At 42.2% G+C, this 20,752-nt stretch overlaps 1 protein-coding gene across 7 annotated transcripts in view; it reads left to right on the top strand.

Moving 5' to 3' along the window:
• VWF (von Willebrand factor) overlaps window positions 1-20,752 on the top strand; it is a 259,168-nt gene that overhangs the window by 153,822 nt on the left and 84,594 nt on the right. For all 7 annotated transcript variants that reach the window (XM_037913656.2, XM_037913649.2, XM_043529527.1 and 4 more), the window contains 5 exons: window positions 385-504; window positions 1,819-1,962; window positions 14,019-14,162; window positions 15,075-15,239; window positions 19,473-19,516. In XM_037913656.2, coding sequence (XP_037769584.1) covers window positions 385-504; window positions 1,819-1,962; window positions 14,019-14,162; window positions 15,075-15,239; window positions 19,473-19,516 — 617 coding nt within the window. The remainder of the gene's footprint in view (window positions 1-384; window positions 505-1,818; window positions 1,963-14,018; window positions 14,163-15,074; window positions 15,240-19,472; window positions 19,517-20,752) is intronic.

Here is a 20,752-nt window from a genome sequence, read left to right as displayed (position 1 = left end):
TCTTATCATTTTTATATTTGTCCTCTGGACTGTCTCTAGTTTGTCCACATCTCTTCTGAAAGTGTGGTGCTCAAAAATGGACATGGCGTATCAGCAGAGGCCTCACTACTGCCAAGTAAAGCAAAACCTCAAAGTTTTGTTGGGTTCAGGAATGATCGTGAGATGTCCTACTTGGAGACCTGGGGGGCAAAGCTCTCATGTTGAACATACAGCTTAGTATGTTCTGACATAGAGGCAGTTACTGCTTATATCAACAGAACACCGCCCTGCTGTTGTCCCAAACTCCAGTTGTCTACTTTCCTTTTCCTGCCATCTTCCCTTCCTTATTCAGCAGACACTTGGTATGGCTATCTTATATAAGAAGCCTTTTTATATTCTTTTCAGGACTTTGCAGCAGACCAATGGATATCATGTTTCTTCTGGATGGAAGTTCCAATGTTGGAGCATCAGAGTTTGAGGAAATGAAAAGTTTTGTAAAAGCATTTATTGGAAACTATGGCATCAGTAAGTAAACAGCGCTTTAACTCTAACACTTAGTTTTCTTTTACCCTTGCTTTGTTTGTGTAAGGGCCATGACAGTATTGACCCTGATACTTTACACATACACCCTGGTTTTAAAAAAAAGTGTGTTGAAGCTTAAATTTCCATGTGTGAGTGATCTCCTGGATTTCAGTTGGCTCCCATTCTAGTGACAGGGTCCAAGGAGGATGAGGAACATCCTGGTGTCAGTTGAAATTTAAGCAGTTTCTTTTGTCAAGATACAGGAAGTGGTGCACTTGGGTCCAGTACTGGTGGGTCAGAATCATATCCATCCTGGCTGATAACTAGTGGGAATGTCCTGACTACATTCTTGAGGGGGATAGTATCTTGTTTCAAGAGGGCAAGTGTCAGGAACCCACAGGTCTCAAACCTGGGTCTGCAGGGTTCCCAGGCAACTGTTGCTGCCTTATTCCCATCCAGCAGCTTACTACTAATCAATCAAGTGGAGAGACCAGGAAACCTGAAGCTACAACAGGGCTGCCTCCCTGGGCCCTAAGTGGAGGAGCGGCAGGACCTGTGATTGGTCAGAGTTTCCTGTTTAAACCCAAGAGAGGCACAGGCAGTTGTCCGCACAGCTGGCCTCTAGCTGGCTGCTATATTGGACCCTGCCTTGCCTGAGTCCTGAAGCTGGCTTCCTTGCCATGCTTCTGGTTTCTGCTTTCCTGACCTGTTTCTGGTTCCTGATCCTTGACCATGGTCTCCAACTCTGGCTTGAGCCCTTAGCATGGCTCCTGACTCTGACTCCAGCCACTAGACATGCTGCTTATGTCCCAATCCTGACAGCATGATTCCCTCCCATGCTTAGGCGCATGGATCTATTGCTTGAAAAGTCTGGTCTTGATGTGAACATCTTGGCTAAATACCACAAGTCTCTTTAATCTCACATGGAATCATGGCACAGGAGAGAATGGGACCCAAACGACAACTCCCATAAGGTAATATGCTGTTAGGGAAATGCAGTTTGAACTGGTTCAAACAAAACATTTCAGATTGGTTCAGCAAAACAAAATATTCCTGTGTGGGTCAAACTGACACAATAAAATATGTAATTTAAATTTTATTTACGGAAAATTGATTTTTTTTTATCAACACTGAGATTCTTTTTCCCTGTGGAAAACTTCAGTTTTCTGGAAACTGCATTTTCCTTCAGAAAATCATTCTGATGGAAAATTTCCAACCAGCTCGACTTAATATAAAGTGTGACTTCAGATTTATTTTTAAATTGTTTAGATGGATTGTCTTTTATTTATATCATTTGTCTTCTGCTTTCTGCTTCAGACAATACCTTAACTCAAGTGTCGGTTCTCCAGTATGCAAGGGCAAACACTCTAGAAATTTCATGGAACATGCCACAAGAGAGTGAAAATCTTCTAAACAGGGTGAGCTCAATTCAGCAAAGAGAGCAAGGTCCCAGCAAACTAGGTAAGTGATTGTGTGGATGTGTGTGTGTGTGTATGGGGGGGGGGGACAACGTTAAATGTAGGTTGATCCTAAACACTATCTTGGACATTAGCGACACAAGATGGTTAGGTAATATCTGTTATTGGACCAACTTCTGACCTGAAGAAGAGCTCTGTGTAAGCTTGAAAGCGTGTGTCTCTCGCCAGTGGAAGTTGGTCCAATAAAAGATAGTACCTCACCCAGCTTCTCTTTCGATTATCCTGGGACTGACACAGCTACAACAACACTGAGTACTATCTTGGACAGATGGTTCTGTGCTAGTGTGATGCACTAGGAATATATTCTTTCATAATTCATTCACGTTATATGCTGATTTATGGGCAAAGAGTTTCAGTTTACTCTAAAACGTGTCTAAGAGTTGCGAAGGTCATAGTGTACCATGCTTTATACTGGAAAGGAGATGATGACTTTCTTTATTCCTTATAATAGTTCTCAATATTCATGTGTTATGTATCTCTCAGGCAAGTGAAGGAAAATGGTAATTTAGGATTTAGATCATCACTAATTCATCAGCTTCATTCACTTCCACAAAACTGTACCCAGAAACACATCTATGTTAGTCCTAATATTCCTGGGTAACCCAAATTCCCCTATGGTCCTGGGAAGACTCTGTGTGTGTGTGTGTGTGTGTGTGTAAGCTTTCCAGTTGTAGGTTCAACAAATGCAAATTATATATATACAATATATCAGGTCTTTGACCAAATACTCTGAGAATTTCATTCTTCTGGACTGGAACCACATTCTGTCTGGCAGCCATCGAGCATCAGGGTCCTATAAGAGCAGAGAAGTGTACAGATTTTAGGGTCTTTGGCCTACTTCATCCTGTAAAGAGTTATTGCTATAGAAAAGTGAGAAATAAAACCTGACCTCCATAGTTCGCAGGAGGATTGGCTATGATTGCTTTCTCAGCCTGGAGAAATAAAAATACCAGATGGCTGATGAGACTTCTACAAGCTCTTTGTGGGAGAAATTGTTACATTCAGATAGATAACTTTCATGAAGTCTTCTATGTAATGTATAGCAAGCTACAGAGGCTAGCAGGATAAGCAACGAAAACATGGTCCTGTCCTGGGGAGAGGAGATGGACTGGGAGATGCATTATGCAGTTGCCAGTGAGTTGTTTGTTTCTCATTGGAAGGCACTCAGATACCACAGTGAGGGAGATGGTCTGAGACCCTGAATGGAATAGAAATCACTCCTCCCAAGTAAGTAAAGGAGGAGCAAGTAAAGGAGGAGTAAAGACACTGTGGTCTTGATCCTGCACCCCAGAACATTTAATAAGCATCTGTGAGTCAGGCTGGTGGAATAGAAGGCTCAATGCTCTTGGGAAATGCATGAGCACTCAGCTAAGTCTGCCAGTGTTCAGGCTTCTGGAAACATCCAGGCTGCCTAAAAGATTTGGATGCCCCAATTTGGGTGTTAAAATCCATTAGGTGGCTTTGAAAAGCTCATCTTTCATTCATCCTGGGCATGCGCAAGGGTTTAATAAATCAACCAGCATTGTCACTCCAATACCAGCATTGCTGCTTCTCATTTGCATAGTCTCTCCCACACTGAAAACATGATCCTGTGCAATCCTTACGCTGCCCGTTCCATTGTAAGTAGTCCCTTTACAGTCAGTGGGGCTGTTTCATGCCAGGAACAGCTGCAGGATTGGTTCCTATGGTAAAACTCTCTTTGCTTAGGCCCTTTCATAGTTCCAGGTAGCTTGTTTGCTGACATTCAGGGTGTGAACTACATGCATGATAACTCTTTAGTGTTCCTACAATTTACAAGCAGCTAGCTGTCTCAAAGCTGCAGAGCTGGGGGCATGCTGCAGGTTGGCAGGGCCACACTCGTAGAGGTTTCAGCGTATTTGCAGTAAGGGTTCCAATCCCTCATAGAGTGGATGCGGTTTTACTAAAAGAGGGAGCTTTGCCACATCCTGGTATTTACCTTTACAGTAATATTTACTGTTCTTAGAATGTGGGGGGAAAATAGGAGTGTGGGGGGTCATAAGCAGGAGACAGGGACAGAGGTAGGAACTAAAAGTCAGGAGCTGGAAGATGGGAGGAGACAGGCAGGATCAATGGCAGGAGTCAGGGATACAGGATAGGAGGAAGGTGTGTGTGTGTGTGTGGGGGGGGCAAACCAGGAAGAGGCGGGAATTGGAGAGGAGTAAAAAACCAGTAGGGGGACTGGGGCAGGAGCTGGGGGGATATGAGCAGAATAGGACAGGGAGATGCTAGGGGGATGGGGGCAAAGGGGTCTGCACCCACTAGACCACAGTCCCCTACAGGAAGAGTGAACACACTGTTCCTAAATCTCAGTATTCCTGTGCCATCTAGCAAATTCCTGTGAAACCCACTGACAAAGATCTGCATCCCCTCTAGTGGCAGGTGCACATAGAAGATAAGATCCTACCATTGCTACCAGTTACTTTGCTACATTAACTAATGGGGGACTAAGATGTGCATGTAAAGATCCCAACCCTGCTGATGACCCCTGTTGGAACTCAATATGGTTCTGTGATGTAATTTTTGTTTCAATTTTTAAGTTTTTTAAAAAAAGTAGGAAATTGCATCCAAAAAACCTACGTTGCAATAATGTTAAGATTGCAAAATCAAGGACTCAGAAGTAAGGAAATGCCAGAATTAATGCTGCCTGTGCACGCTTAATTCACTCCCCTTGGGCGTTTTCAGAATGATAGTCTTTAATTAGATGATCATGTACTAGTTTTTGCACAGGACCTCTGCTTCATTCAGTACACAGGATTGACCTGCTCTGGAGGTGTCGTAAAGGAGGATGTTGTCTATAGCAGCTCTGCATCATTTGCTGCAGAAGCTGAAAGATGGGTAATGAACGAGGCAGGGGACTGCAAGAAGAGAAAGGACAGTCTTATAGTTCAGGCAGCGGAATGCTACCCTGGAGAATTGCCTCTACCATAGGGTTTCTACGTGATGCTGGGCAAGTCGCTTAAAACAAACTTTTCAAAGATGATCACTAATTGTGTGTTCCTCATTTTCTGCGTGCCTGACTTCAGACCTTGGGGTCTGCTTTTCAGAGATGTTGGGCACTGTCTGCTGCAATGCGACCTGTGCTTTGAATGTATAAAGTGCTGACTAATGCTAAGTACTCTGAAAAATCAGGTCCTAGATGTGTCAGATTGAGCACCCCAAATTAGTGGAAATGTTTGACATTAATCTCTCAGTACCTCAGCTCCCGATTTGTAAAACCAGGATAATAATGCCTCCTCTCCTCACAGTGGTGTTGTGAAGATAAATGAATATTTGTGAAGCACTCCGGTATTCGTGATGAGCACCATAGGAATGCCTGTGAGGAAATGACCAATTCTGTGTCCGGTGTAGGGTTTGAACACTGTGTAGTAAATGAGGCCTCAGGCTACACATTTAACAATAAGGAGAAAACAAAAAACTGAATTGCTGGTCACCAAGTGAGCACCATCCATCCATCCTGTGCACCATCCATCCTGTGGGGAAAAACTAGTATGTGATCATGGAATTAAAGACCATGTCATAATGCATACACACAATGGGGCCAAATTAGGGTTGCACAGGCAGCCTTAATTCTGGTATTCCCTATCATCTGTTGCTTGACTTTGCAATCTTAATAATGTTCTTTTAATGGAGTTTTTTGTGTCTGTAATATTCTTATTTCAGAGTTGTCAAGGACACCAACAAGGCTTAATTTGTGCCAGGGCTGAGCCCCGGCATCTCCAGGCTTGGCAGTTCATAGCCCTGGCACCTCTGAGCTTGCTGCATCAGTGATGAATGTAAAAAAATTGCTTGAGCCCCAGCACCTAATTGCTTGAGCCCTGGCACCTCTTTCATTACAGATTAAGCACTGGACACCAACATATTTAAAGCACAGCATTGAACATGCTCTGTCATAATTAAGGTTGCATAAACAGTTTTCTATATAAGCCCTCTAATTCCTCAGAAGGTACAACTTCAAATTCACTTGTTCTAACAGATTTCCAGGCCTGGATAAGATTCATTGCCTCTTTGGACTCTTAAATATTTAAGGGTGACCTGTCCATAGACAGTCGAATAGGCCCACATTCAGACTCAGAGCTATCAGTTCAGATTTTTCACTTTTATACCACTTAGGTACATTGGTGGCCAACTTGAATCTAGAACAAGAGATTCTGATCCTTTAACATTGTTTAACACTCACATTTTTAACCCAGGACTGCCTTGCTCAGAAATTCCTATGGTAATAGTAACAAAGGCTGGGGTCCACAGATAGTTTTAGTGGCAGCCAGAGTTGTCCAGAATAAGTGTTAAGAGCTCTTCAGATTGTCCTTCAGACCTTGCCTACACTGAAAAGGGTTCGCTGGTCGAGCTATCCCAGCAAACCCTCCTTATGGAGACAGTTATTTTGTTCGGGGAACGGGTATAAAACTATCTCAGTAAAAGGACTTTTTTGATGGTATCACTGCTTCTACGTTGGTGCTTTTACTGGCACAGCTATGTCAGTAAGGGGCATGAATTGTTCAAATTTAGATGAAAGGAAATAAATGATCTCGCCAAGAGGTTGGGCTATTTAATCTAAGGGCTTGCCTAAACACAAACATTGTACCATTTGGATTAAGATTTGGTTTTAAATAGTTTCAGTTGTATGGACAGTTGGACAAAGAGAGGTAGATGGTCTAGTAGTTAAGGCACTTGCCTTTGATTCTGGAGAGCTGGGTTCAGTTCCCTGCTCCACCAAAGACTTCCTGTGTGTGATCTAGAGCAAAATCCCTTACTCTCTCTGTGCCTTGGGTTTCCATGTGGATAAAAGCACTTTCTTAGCTTGCAGGAGTGTTGTGAGGATAAACTTGTTTTGAGGTGTGCAGGTACGATGATGATGGGATCTATCTTACAGCTGGCTGATATTAACTTAGCTTCAGTTGGTAATGGCTTGTCTACACGTGAGTTATTTCAAAATAGCTAGGAGACTGGAAGTGGATTAAGCTAAACAAGAGAAGGGCACTCTTAGGTTGTCTCTGTGTGACAGTGGCACATCTGTAGTCCTGCCGCAGTGATGCCATAGTGTAGATGCTTCCTATGTTGACAGAAGGATTTTTTTTTGTCAGTTTAGTTAATCCACCTCTCCCAGAGGTAGTAGCTAGGTCGATTCGTTCCACTGACCTAGCCGTATCTACACCAGGGGTTTTGACGACCTAATTATGGTGGTCAGGGTGCAAAATTTTGCAGTCTTGAGCGGCGTGATTAGGTTGACTTAAGTTTTAGGTGTAGACCAGGCCTTGTTCTGCACTAAGTGTGTCCCGGCATGGAGTTATTCTGGAATCGATGTTACATTTTAAATTCACAACCTCCTTTATTCCAGAATAACTTTACTGTATAGACAAGCCCTACATTAAGATTTAAACACAGATTTAAGGGGTCAGGAATAACTCCACAGGTAGGCAAACCAGTTAAACTGGTGCAAATACTGTGTGTAGATCAGGCCACTGGTTTCCTATTAAGTGGCTGTTGCTTTACCCTTCTTCAGTACTTAGGAACCATTTCTTTGTACTTCTTTCCCAGGCAGTTTTCAATAGGCAAGGGTAATTAAGACCTCTGCAGAATTTTACCTCCTTGGTTAAAACCATCATGGAGGTGTTAGTGAAACTATTGAGCCCACTTAAGATCATGTTTCATAAGATTTATGCAGGAACCTCCACCTAGTTGGATTCCCCTGTCTCTCACAACTCTACAGCTCCCCAATGGATTTTACATTTTATCCCTCACTTCAGACAAAATTAAAGAAAAGGATCTTTAAGCAATTTCTGCTTTCCCAGTGTCTCCCCACAACACCATTAATGGCCCGTGTACTGGAATATTTTTTCCCTCGGTTGGCTTTTTCCAGGTCGAATCTCATTTTGTTATATCCTGCCCATATTTCTAATGTTTCTAGGTCATGTTGTACACTTTCTCTTCCTTCACTGGGAGTGTTCCTATTTGCTTCCAATCTCATATCTGTGATTCTAATTAATATCCTGAATTTCCTCCCCCCTTCCCAGTTCATGAATGAAAGTATTCAATAAGACAAGCTCTAGCGTGGATCCCTATGGCTTCCCATTCAACAATTCCCACCCAACTCAGCACATTGCCTTTTATCATTATGTTTTTTTGATGCTCATTTAACATCTTTCAGTCCTTGCAATATGCTTGTATCCAAGCCAATTTAAACCACTCCTTCAAAGTAAGAGTTTGCTCTTCACTGTATCAAATAATTTACTACAAATTAATCCAGCCATTTTGTTTTTACTCTACAGTCTTGTTCAGGGAGTGCTGAGATAGATGGTAGGCCATGGAAAAGTTTATGCAGGACCTTTCTTGAGAGTCATGGGTTAGGAAGAAGCAACTAAAATCATATGCAATAAGCACCATGATGCTATCCCCTTCCTTCCATGATCTAGGCATCACATCTATTTGGAGACTAATTTTTTAATTATTATATTGTATCTGAATTTTTTGTTCTATACAACTTCAGAAAATCATATGAAGACTTTTACATGAGTTCTCTGAAAGAAGGAGGTGTAGCATCACTGCAGTAGCCCTTGGAAGTACTGGCCAAGTTTTTCAAAAAATAAGTGCCTAAAGTTAGGAGCCCCGGCCCTTATTTTAGGTGCCTAAACTAAAATTTGTCTCTGGCTGATGTAAATGCCCCATCACAGGAATGCAGTAAAACCACCTCCCCGAATGGCATAAGGCCATGGTTGACTTACTGAGGTTGTTGCAGTGCAAGTAAAGGACACTTCCTGACCTGTGTCAACCCTAACCGTCCTCCAGCAGCTGTCCCACAATGGCCTCTTCACTGCAACAGTGACCAGAGTGGTCACAGTTTTATACTCCTCTCCCCATGGGTCACAGAGGCCAGAAGCCAGCCTCACTTTAAACCTCCCCATGTGATTTTTGAAATGGCTTTTCATGATGGCCCACCTTGGTGAACACACCTAGCAGCTCACCCTTGTTGTATGCAGCTGCCCAACTGACCATTCTGGTTCCACACACAAGATGCATTCCTGCCTGGAGTCAACAGGAAGTATTAGATCTCCTGGGCCTGGGGAGAAGACACTGTGCAAGCACAGCTATGGACCAGCCATAGGAAGGTAGACATCTATGAGCAGATTGGGGGGTGGGGGTGTGCAGCCAAAGGGGTGCAACAGGGATCAGCAGCAGTGCTGCATGAAAGCAAAGGAACGTCACCAGGGATTCCACAAGACCAGGGAGGACAAGAATAGATCTGATGCTGTGTCACAGACCTGATGCTTCTACAAGGAACTGCATGCCATACTCGGCAGAGACCCCGCCAGAACCCCACGGACCACTGTGAATACCTTGGATGAGCCTAAGACATTGTGAACAGTGAGGAGAAGGAGGGTGTGCAGAGGAGGAGACACAACGGGAGATTCCAGCAATGCCATGAGCCAGGATCTTTTTGAGACTCTGCCACAGTGTAGCCAGTCCCACAGGCAAGAACAAATGAGCTTGATGAAGGAGAAGGGAACCTGGGTACGTGTGTGCATGCATTTTTCCTTACAGTGCTTACATTTAAAGATGGCATTTGGCCCATCCCCAAGCTAAGAAGACAGAAATATCAACTTTTTACTGTTTTGCTCCATAGAAGGAGAGACAGAGGTACAATGAACAGACAGAGCTAACGTCGCCTTTTAATTCCTCTCTTGGGTTAGGCATGTGGAACAGTTTGTTCATGGACTTAGCAATGTCCCTTTTAATCTGCTGAGAGATCTCGATGACACTTTCATGGAGACACTCTGCAATACTCTCCCACAGGTTTCTAGGGATGGCAGCTTTATTTCTTTCTCTGCAGTAGGAAACTTTCCCACATCATTCTGCAATGACTTCAGTAAACAGGCTAGCGGCACATAGGCTCAGGTGATTTCAGGATGCACAGTAGCAGCTGTGTTCTCTCTGTACCTTTGTAACCCTCGGGAGTGAGATATCTGCTAAAATCACCACTTCCTGTGGAAAACAGTGCCACTATTCAGTGCCATTGCCCTGTAAATGTACCCATGGAATAGGGGCTAAAATTCAATAGCCACATGCAACAGAAAATCTTTCCCCCACTTGCCTGTGGTGGGCCGTACTCAGCATGGCTGGGGTTGGAGAGTGGTGTGGTGCAGAAGTGCTCCAAAGCTGAAATGTCAATAAGCATTTCTTATTACAAGTGTGTATGGGAATAATGGAAGGGATTTTTGAAACTTGTCTTTCATGTTCCCTGGTGACTGTAAATCCAGTGGTATATCTATCAGCTTTTATCAGCAGCTCTTCCTGCTGCAGTCTTGAGGGATGCTTCCGCCATGCCCACGGAACACCCAATTCTGATGAGGAGGTGAAAGAAGAGGGCTAGCGAGGACATGTTCTGTGAACTCCTGCAAGCCACTTTTTTATTGGACCCATGAACGAAGGGCTTGGAGGGCCAATGTGACCGACGGTGTGGAAAGGAAAAAAAAAGATGGAACAAAGGCCTAAGAGTCCCAGCAGGACAAAGAGGGGGAGATACACCTGGACATAATGAGGCTTCTCAGGCAGCTAACCCAAATGCTGCAGATTCTGGTTGACCTACAGGTCCAAGAATCCCAGACTCCACCCTTTGCAGTCACTGGTAAACTTCATTATTGCTGTTCCCTGCACCCCCACTCCCAACATATACCACATGGCCTCATAAGTCATATCCTTACCTGTGTCACTGCATGCCAGGGACAACAAGGAAAACCACAGCTTCACATGCCCTGACCTGTGAGAACCATGGCTGGTGTACGCGTAGCCACAATAGACTACAATTTGTACACTCACATGGACATAAATGTTTACGTCCTTTCTAATTTTAAATTTTCACCCTGTTAATTTGTTAAGTTTGTATAACATGGCCTGTGGGTGTTTGTATGGTGATTTTCTGCCCTGTTTTTTCTTCTCAAAGTTCTATTTTTGGAGAATCAAATTATCTTTATTAGGTCACAACAAAAACTGCAGACTGCATAGGGTAGTCAAAGCAAACAGTCCTTGTAAATACACACCAAGCCCCACAGAATTGATAGCTTCAGGAAAATACCCAGTCATTTTTATAACTGTACAGCAAGCACTGCACACTTCTTATTAACATCCAAAGCTCCAGGGCCAGACAACACTCGAGCTTTTTTAAAGCCTCCCTCAATGACCTAGCTCCATGTTGGACTCTTGTATTAGCTCCTGTTTAAAGTCAGCAGCCAGCCACTCTACCACCACACTAGTGGCAGCTTTTCCCCTTTGCCTCATGTATTATGCAGGACACAACAGGCAGCTATTAGCATTAGGATACTTTTCTCATGAGTTCCAATCTAGAATCCTAGCAAGAATCCCTTCAATCAAAAGCACATTCAACTCTCATTCTGGACCTGCTGAACTAGTACTTGAATCTTTCCTGGGTGCTGTCATGGTGGCCAGTGTATGGCTTCATGGACAAGAGGAGCAAAGGGTAGGCAATTTTGTAACAGAAAAGCTTCTAAAACAGACTCCAACGAGAAACTGCTGAGCTTGAATTAATATGCAAACTAGATATCATTAACTTGGGTTTGAACAGAGACTGGGAGTGGCTGGGTCATTTACACATATTGAATCTATTTCCCTAAAGTTAAGTATCCTCACACCTTCTTGTCAACTGTCTAAATGGGCCATCTTGATTATCACTACAAAAGTTTTTTTCTCCTGCTGATAGTAGCTCATCTTAACTAATTAGCCTCTCACAGTTTGTATGGCAACTTCCAACTTATCTGTATGTATATAGATTTCTTCTTACTATATGTTCCATTCTATGCATCCGATGAAGTGGGCTGTAGCCCACGAAAGCTTATGTTCTTATAAATTTGTTAGTCTCTAAGGTGCCACAAGTACTCCTGTTCTTTTTGCGGATACAGACTAACACGGCTGCTACTCTGAGAAAGGTTCATGTTAATTCTGTCCTTATATTTTGTTATATCCATTAGTTATAAATAGTTTGCCATGTTCTGTTTCTACCTCCCTCCCGGCCTAGCTATGGTAGTTACTAGAAAGCAAAAGCATATATGGTAGAGATTGTGGTTAAGATGGTGCTTCAGATATGCATAGGACTCTGGCTCATACTTGGTGACTGGCCAGTTTTCAAGGGTCAGAAGATTGCAGATTGCAGGGTCAGAAGTCGCTGTGCCAGGAGGAAGGAGGTTTCTGGTCACTGTAAGGTATGGCCACTTTGGTACTCATGACTGTCGTAAATCTGACTGGATTTGCCTGCCTTCGCTGGTGGGTCTCAGCTCTTCTGGCAGGCCATGTACCAATGTGGAGAGGCAGTGTTTGTTGGGTGCCAAGCCTTGGTGGGGAAGGAATAACACATTGCTGGTAACGTGGGAGACGAGGGCCAATAGCTGAGATAAGGGGGGCAGGGAGGCTGTAAGTTGTCTAGGGAGTAGGGGATCTTGGAGAATCAGGTGGGTAGACGACACCTTGTTTTGGGAAAGGAGAAGACCCTCCTGAAGCAGGGCTGTGAGATGAGAGGTGAGAAAGTTCAGCTTAACATCTTAGAACTTTCCATGCACATATATGAAGCCTAACGCTTCTTAGGACCAAAGACTTCTCGAAAGCATGATTTCCTACTCTTTAGCTTTGCAGAGTTTTCACCTGCTGCTGCCAGGCTAGCAATAACCAATATGCTGAGTGGGCTTCTTAGAGGCTGCCGTTTCTTTCAGTAATTTGAGAAAAGGAGCTCTGTCTCCGCTAATGAAGCAGTTGTGGGGGGCATGATGCAGAGGCCATTAAATCAAAAGAGTTTAAGCATGAGAGCTGTTTTGGTGTTCTCTTGGTGGAGTATATGTGACCAGCTTCCCATATTTTATGAACATGTTTGTTATTCAAAATTATTCAGTGAATGCTTATGCAAAAATATTTTCTGCCTCGGGGACTGCTCATAAACAAGTCCCCGCAACTGTAGTTTCAAGTATTGATTATTCTTAATCCACTATTCACCTTGTATAAACATTGTATGTCATGTGGTATAATTTCTGCTCTCTGAATTGGTGACTCCCAAATAAGGTGACCAGACATCCCGATATAAAGGGCTTTGCCTTATATAAGCAACTAGAAAATCAAAGCATCCCGATTTTTCACACTTGCTATCTGGTCACTCTAGTCCTAAACCAAAAAGAGCTTTCAAGAAAGCTGCATATGATCATTTCCAAAGTGAATACTCCCTACAAACATATATCTAAGTATAAGTATTTGCAATACTTTCTGAGGTCATTATTGTGAACAAAATGTTACCTGAGTGAATGTTCATAGATATTGAATAAGAGAGACAATGAATGTTATCTAAGCCAATTTGTGATTTTCATTTGAGCAGAATTCTATGAATCCTTTTTTGCAGCAGTTGTTTGGCTATAGTCCAGATTAGTCTGAAACTTCCAGATTTCAGAGAAATTGCAGGTAGAAATCAGGCAAAATATACTTGCAGTTATAGCAAAAGTTAACCAAACCAGGAACACACTAGATCTTTTCTGCGAATGGTGCAGGTGACAAATACAGTACAGTATACCCTGGTGATTATAATTTTGGCGTATATAACTGTCCACTGGATGTCACTGTTTCTTCACAGAAAGGAAAAATAGGTGGGTTATAAAAGACATGTTCCTCTTGGGTACCTCCTCTTTCCTTTCTTCTACCAAACCAATGGCATGGTAATACTCCCAGACAAGGTGATCCTCAAGGCAAAATACATGGCTTTACACCAGTGATTAAGCCAGGGGAAGGGCAGTAAAACACCCATTATTTCAGACTATGTGAAGCTAGGAGAGACCTTCAGTATAGGGAGGTATTTGCCATATCAGTGGGATTTTAAAGCTGACAGAGACTTTATAGGATGGTAAAAAAGAGACTTTTTAAAAATGCTTTGGACAAGAGCATTTCCCCTCTCCATCATCCACTACTGAGGCTTTATTTTTACAGCCTTTTTGAAAGTGATTTATTGCTTCTTTCATATATCTTTTAATTTGCTTCTAGGGGAAGCAGTAAATTTTGCTGTTCTGCATGCTATGTCTGAAGCCCACGGAGGAAGACCCAATGCATCAAAGATAGCAGTGATTATTGTATCAGAGAAATCAGAGGATCCAGTGGACTTTGCTGCATATTCTGCAAGCATCAACAGTAAATTTTATCACTTTTCCACTATTTTTACTGATTCGCTTAATTTTTTAAGTAATAAGCTAGGATGGAGAGTAAAGAAATCCAAATATTGGCATGATGTTATGAGTGCGGTGATTCAATGTGATTGTTTACTATTTGGTAGAGATGGGTCTTAACAAAATCTCCAGATCCAGATGTCCCTAAACTTTGGGGAACTGCAAACCTGTTATTTGATAGCATAGCAAACATAGGCCTCACTTCATTTACAGCCTTTCACTCTCTCAGTACCATTGTGGATTCGACTGGATTACAGTGGCGATATTTAAAGGTCATAAATTTAGACCCTTTTACATTGAGATAGTTCTTGTAAGGTTCATAAACAGAGTAAGAAACAGTAGGTCAAATTCTGCCATAACTTATACACCCTGTAAGTGTGCCAATATATACTGTATGGTGCTTTATAACTTGTGTGACCGTAGGCACTTCACCTCTCTGTATCTGAGTTTCCTCACCTGTAAAATGGAAATAACAACACCCTTCTTTACAAATTACTTTATAATCTACTGATGTAAAACACGATCTAAATGCTCAGTATAGTTATTTTTAATTAAATGGGTTGAAACAAAGAAAACCGCATGCCACCAATGATCAAAGCTTTAGTTCTTTTAAACATTTTCTGAATGTCTCCAGCTTCTTCATGTTGACCTTGCATGATCTTTTAGTGGTTATTGTAACGATAAGTCTCAAAATAACTATTACAGTGATTTCGAACATAGTAATATCTGTGCTGAATTGCCTTCAGTCTATAAGGAGGGAATAATATGAATAATACTTGAAACTAACTGTTAGAATTCTACTCGAAGGTGCAAATCAAAAGCAAGGAGGCTCCCTTCTTTTCCATTACACTTTTAAAACCTGCTTCCCATTTCCCAGGGGTGTCATTGTTCCCAATTGGAGTTGGAGATAGATACGATGAAGAGCAGCTGAGGACATTAGCTGGGCAATCTGATGCTGACAGGATCATGAAGCTAAGACGATTTGAAGACCTTCCCGACATGGTCACCTTGGATGATGCATTTGTCAACAAACTGTGCATGGGTAAGTTTCATGTAGTTTTGTAACCGGAGCCAGAAAAACAACCACCAGAAATGACGAAGACAATGTACATTGTACAATATACAGAAGTATTTTCCTACTCCTTTCATTACCTTAATCTTTAGTTAATTTCAGACAAAAGCCCATCAGTTTTCTCATTTCCAGATGTCAGCCAAATGATACCTAGTCAGCGGTGTTTCATGGACATGCTACATGAGTTTTCATCTGCACAGCCAGAGTCACTTAGTACGGTGACTGACTCCGAATGTTTCCAGTATAGTACTAATTACTATTCCACTTCATCAGCTTTCAGAGAGCATTTTTAACTTTAGGCCTGTCCCTTTCAGCTGTGGATCTTATCAATACACAGGATGTATCACTACTTGGATGAAAGACCACCAAGAAAAGCCATAGCTATAGTGGCTGGCATTGATGACTCTCCATGGGACATTGCTTCCCTACTGCAGAAAAATAGCCCAAGCATGGTGTTAGGGGGCAGTTTGTTAGTGGGGTTGCCAGCTTTAGGGTGAGATGTAAAACCAAAGTTTTAATCACTTGGGGCCATTGAAAATCCCTCAGAACTTTTTTCATTCTTAGATGTGATCTAATGGTCAAATCTGACTTACTCGTTCTGCCTAATTAAATTCCCCTGTCGTTTCAGATTTTGATTTCATTCGTATCACTTTCTGTCCTCAACTGTAGTTGTACATTGCCATAACATACATTGCTATGTTAAAGAACTGCTGTATTATGCTCCTGGGACTGGCAAAGTGAAGCCTTTATATATTGGTCACCCTCAAAAACTTTCCAGTTGCCGTAGACAAGATTACCTCAGTACTTGTACTATTCTCTGTGGGTGGAATCCTGGCCCCATTAAAGGCAATAGGAGTTTTGCTATTGACTTCACCGGGGCCAGGATTTCACCATATGTATTTTCAGTATAGGAAAATTTCACATTGTACTGAGGCAACTTGGGTGACTTTGGGCAAATCACTAACCCTCCCTCCGACTCTGTTTACCCTTCTATAAAATGGGAATAATGACATTGACCTCTTGTGAAGAGTGCTACAAACTCCATGGATGAAAAGCAATATATAAAGTTAGGTGGTGGTAGTGGTACTAGTAGTAGTATTAGACAAAATTGGCATAGTAAGGCAGCCTACGCGTGTGGGTGTATGCGCACGTATGTGCAGGTGTGTACACATACTCTTTGCATTTTTAATCCAGTTGATTGCTTAAAAATTGGTTTCATGAGGACAGTTAGGCCTGTGTTGTTATTCTTCTAAACAGATAATAGTACATTTTAGCGGAAAATAGACTTCAGTAGATGTCCTACTCTGCCTTCAAACAGACCAAGCAACAAAGCACCTGGGTTTCCTGAGGGCGTGTGTATGCTACGGGAACTATAGTGGCATAGCTACACTGGCATAGCTATGTCACTAGAACACCGTAGCGTAGACCAGACTACAGCAATGGAAGGGATTTTTCCATCCCCACATTCTCCAAGCAGCAATATCTAGGCTGATGGAAACATTCTTTAATTGACCTTGCTGCACTTACACCGGGTGTTAGGTCAGCATAGCTGTGGTGCTCTGGGGTGTGGATTTTTCACACCCCTGAATGCCATAGCTATGTCAACCTAAGTTTTAAGTGAAGACTAGGCCTTAGTTTCATGGAAGAGTAAACAGGCTCTTTTAATGACTGTCCCCCTACTAAGGGGAAGAGGTGGCTACCTGGTCTGATATCTCCTGCTATGGTGAGCCTTTGCCTCTAGCAAGAGGACATGGCAGGGAGCGCTGATGCAGCAAGCCATGTTTGTATACTAAAGTTACAAAGATCAGAACTTCTGTACCTACATCTTCTGTGCAGAAATCCAAGTCCGTATAGTTGTGGGGCCTAATTACACCACCCGTACTCACCTAGAATAATGCCATGCTGTGTCAGTAGTCCCACTGATGTCAATGGAAGTACTGGCAGAGTGGGGTATTCTGGAACTTAAGGAAAGGAGGCAGAATCAGGCCCTTTGTGAATGAGGATTCCAGAATGTACATTTTCTGCACAGGTTTATGCACTGAGGGCTATATATCCATAAAGATTTCAGATCATTAAAACTGGGCAATAAACCAAATAAGGACTTTATACAGGAACACGACCAGAAAAAAATCACCGTGTAAAACATAGTTAATTCATCTGTGTTTATTTTGCCACATTCTCAGGAACTGTTTTTATTTCTGGGCAATATTTTACTACTATTGCTCCAAGTCAGTCATTATATAGGACCATATTATTATTGGTATTTATTTGAATTGTGGTAGCACATAAGTTCCCCAGTCATGGACCAGGCCCCAGTTGTGCTAGGTGCTGTAGAAACATTTGCCAGCTTTACCCTTGCTGAATAGTACTTTACCGCATGAGAAGTCCCATAGAAATTAATGGGATATTTGCAGCGTAAAGTACTGCTACATGTAAATCAGGTGTGTTTGGGGGAGGGGACAGGATCTGGCATATAAATATGTAATCAATCTCCACTGAGAGGACACCTGACATTTTAAAATCTCTCAAGTAGCTGCTGTTTTCTTGTTAGACAATGAGCTTTCAAAGACACATTTCCTCCCCCCCACCTCTATAGAATGTGGGATTTCTTTCCCAAAATTGCTTCCCTTCAAGGCCCAGGATGGGAAACAGGAAGCAGAAACCAGTGACCATTTTCTTATTGCAATTTATGTCACCTGTAAGGACTGGAAACAGGAGCTTTACACCATTATATAGCTGGTATCTCCCCCTTCCATTGGGTCAAGGCATTTGGACTAAAGGCTCAAGCTTGGATGCCTAAAGTCAGGCGCCTAAGTCTGAACAATTTGGCTCTTGCTTTTATCGGTGGTAGATACTGAGATATTAGACCTTAAAAGTATGCCATTGTTCTGAACAGAAAAGTTATCTTTTTTAGAAGTTTCTTAAAGTAAATAAGTTACCCCTTCCTGGAATAATTGTACTAAGAGAGCCTGGCATTACAGGTGGAAGCATACTATTAACAATACTGGTCAAAAAAATTTAAAAGCTTTCTCAAACATTTGCAAAATACAATACTGCTCCTGTAAAATATGAGACGTATAGGTGATATATCCTGGAGTAGTGTAATATGGTATGAAAGGTTTGCTACTCGTGAGGAATGGGGACATCCCAAATACATGCCAACTGAACCATTATGCCATAATATCCCATTAATTAACAGAAATTAATTCAGGGAATTCTGATGACATGTTTTATACAGGAGGTCAAATGAGATGATCACAGTGTTCCCTTCTGGCCGGGTGATCTAGAAATCCATGAGTCCTATATTAATATATTCTCCTTGTTTCATTGTGTTTATACACATGCAGGTAGAGGCTCCAGTTCAATAAGGTACTTTAAGAATATCTGTTTTAGGATTTTATATTGCTGCCCATCACCATAGTATCAGAACAGAGTATGCCTAAATTTAAGCATGTGAGTATTCTCATTGAAATCAATGGAACTACTTGCATGCTTAAAGTTAGTTGCATGCTTAAGTACTTTGCTGACTTGAGGCCATGCTCTTTACTTGTCTCTCTTTGGTAAATATACCATATACTATATTATCACACTTTAATCACTGAGAGTGTGGTCAAGTGTATATGAGGTGCAGAAGCCGGCATGGACCCTACCCAAAGGAACATACAATCTAAGGCCCTGATCTTGTGTTGAACTCCACATAGGCAGACCTTTGTTCCCATTCAGTGCTCATTGCAGGATTGCAGCCTAACTGGTAACTGCTATACATGCAGATTGTTTGTAAAGTGCTTTGGGATTAAAGACACTGTGTGAATGCGAGTTGATGCTACTAGTAACCTGGCTTTGTCTATTCTGTGATCTCTTCTTGTAAGAACATAACGTAAGAACAGCCCTATTGGGTCAGACCAAAGGTCCATCTAGCTCAGTATCCTGTCTTCTGACAGTGGCCAGTGCCAGGTGCTTCTGAGGGAATGAACAGACCAGGTAATCATCAAGTGATCCATCCCCTGTCGCTCATTCCCAGCTTCTGGCAAACATTTTGGGCAGATGCATGCGGTCCTCAGGAACAAATTCACAGGGTATAAAACAAGAAAATCTCTTAGTCTGAGTCACATTTTAAAAGATGGAATCCATATTTTAGTGAATTTGACCTAAGATCCTGGACAGCTGAGAGATAAGCCAAATTTATGTCTCTTTCTCTTTCAGAGCCCACGAGAGAATGTATAGATGAGGATGGGAATAAAAGGAAAGTAAGTGTATTTTTTTTTGTATCCTCCATCTCCCTTTCAAGTAAAATATTGTAGAGTGTCTGGACTGGAACATGAATGTCTATGTATGTGCTCTGCCACAGAAAGTGGTGAACAATATTAATTGTTCGGCAGTAATGATCGCTGAGAATGCAAATGCTAGTTTACTAAATTGAACAACGGAAGCACGCTGCACAATCCTTTTTCTGCCCCGATGGTGCTTGATCCTGTCGTGTGCTGAGCCCTGTTGAAGGACGTGCACGCAGAGCCAAATCACTAGCACTCAGGGCTTGTCTTCCCTGACAAAAAAACTGTGGTTTTTAGCCCACTGTGAAAATATAAAGGAGACGAGACCATTTAGACTTGTCATGCGTTAAACTAGGCAATGTCAACCCCAGATGGGGAAATAGAGCACTGACTTTGCTGAACTACCTTGTAGTAAACACTACAGATGCCCTGTCTCTACTTAAACTAGTGCATATTTGTTGTTTTGTTGTAAAAAGGGACTTTTTTAAGCAGAGACGACAATGCCTCAGTGCTTGAGTGGAGAGGCTTCTGCTAATCCATGTTTCATCTGGTAGGGGACAAAGCCCAGTCTACACTAGAAAATTAGGTCGGCATAACTGCATTGCTCAGGTGTGTGAAAAATCTGCACCCCTGCGTGCCATAGTTAAGCTGACCTAAGTCCGTGTGTAGACAGGGACTCAGGGAGATGGACCACCTACACTGATGGGAGAACCCCTCATGTCGGCATATGTAGTGTCCACACTGAAATGCTACAGTGGTGCAGCTGTGCCACCATAGTGTTTTAAGTGTAGACAAGCACTGTAGACTCCATCCTGGAGTTCATCTTGATCATTTAATGTGTTAAAACTATAATTGCCTTGTCTATGCTAGTTAACGTATTAAAATATATATGTTTTCCTAGTGTAGGCATAACCTTAGAAAGACAGGATATGGCCAGAGCATAAGTCCTTTTGAATATGTCTAGACTCAGAAAAAGGTGTGTTTTTAAAATAAAGGTTCCTCCTAGTATTGACTCCTAGATGCCAACATCATAACAAAATTGTGAAACTGCATGCTCATTAGGTGCTAAGTGGGATTAGCTGGCTCAAGGTAAAAAAAATCATCATTATTCCTAGTCCAAACAAAGCTAAATACAAACCAGTTAATATAAATGAAGAGCCGAATTTTCAAAAGGGCAGCCTCCAATTTGTCGGCGTAATTTGCACATGAATT

Source organism: Chelonia mydas, chromosome 1 (assembly GCF_015237465.2).
Source record: "Chelonia mydas isolate rCheMyd1 chromosome 1, rCheMyd1.pri.v2, whole genome shotgun sequence".
Lineage (NCBI taxonomy): Eukaryota > Metazoa > Chordata > Testudines > Cheloniidae > Chelonia > Chelonia mydas.
This window is presented reverse-complemented; position numbering and strand designations above follow the sequence as displayed.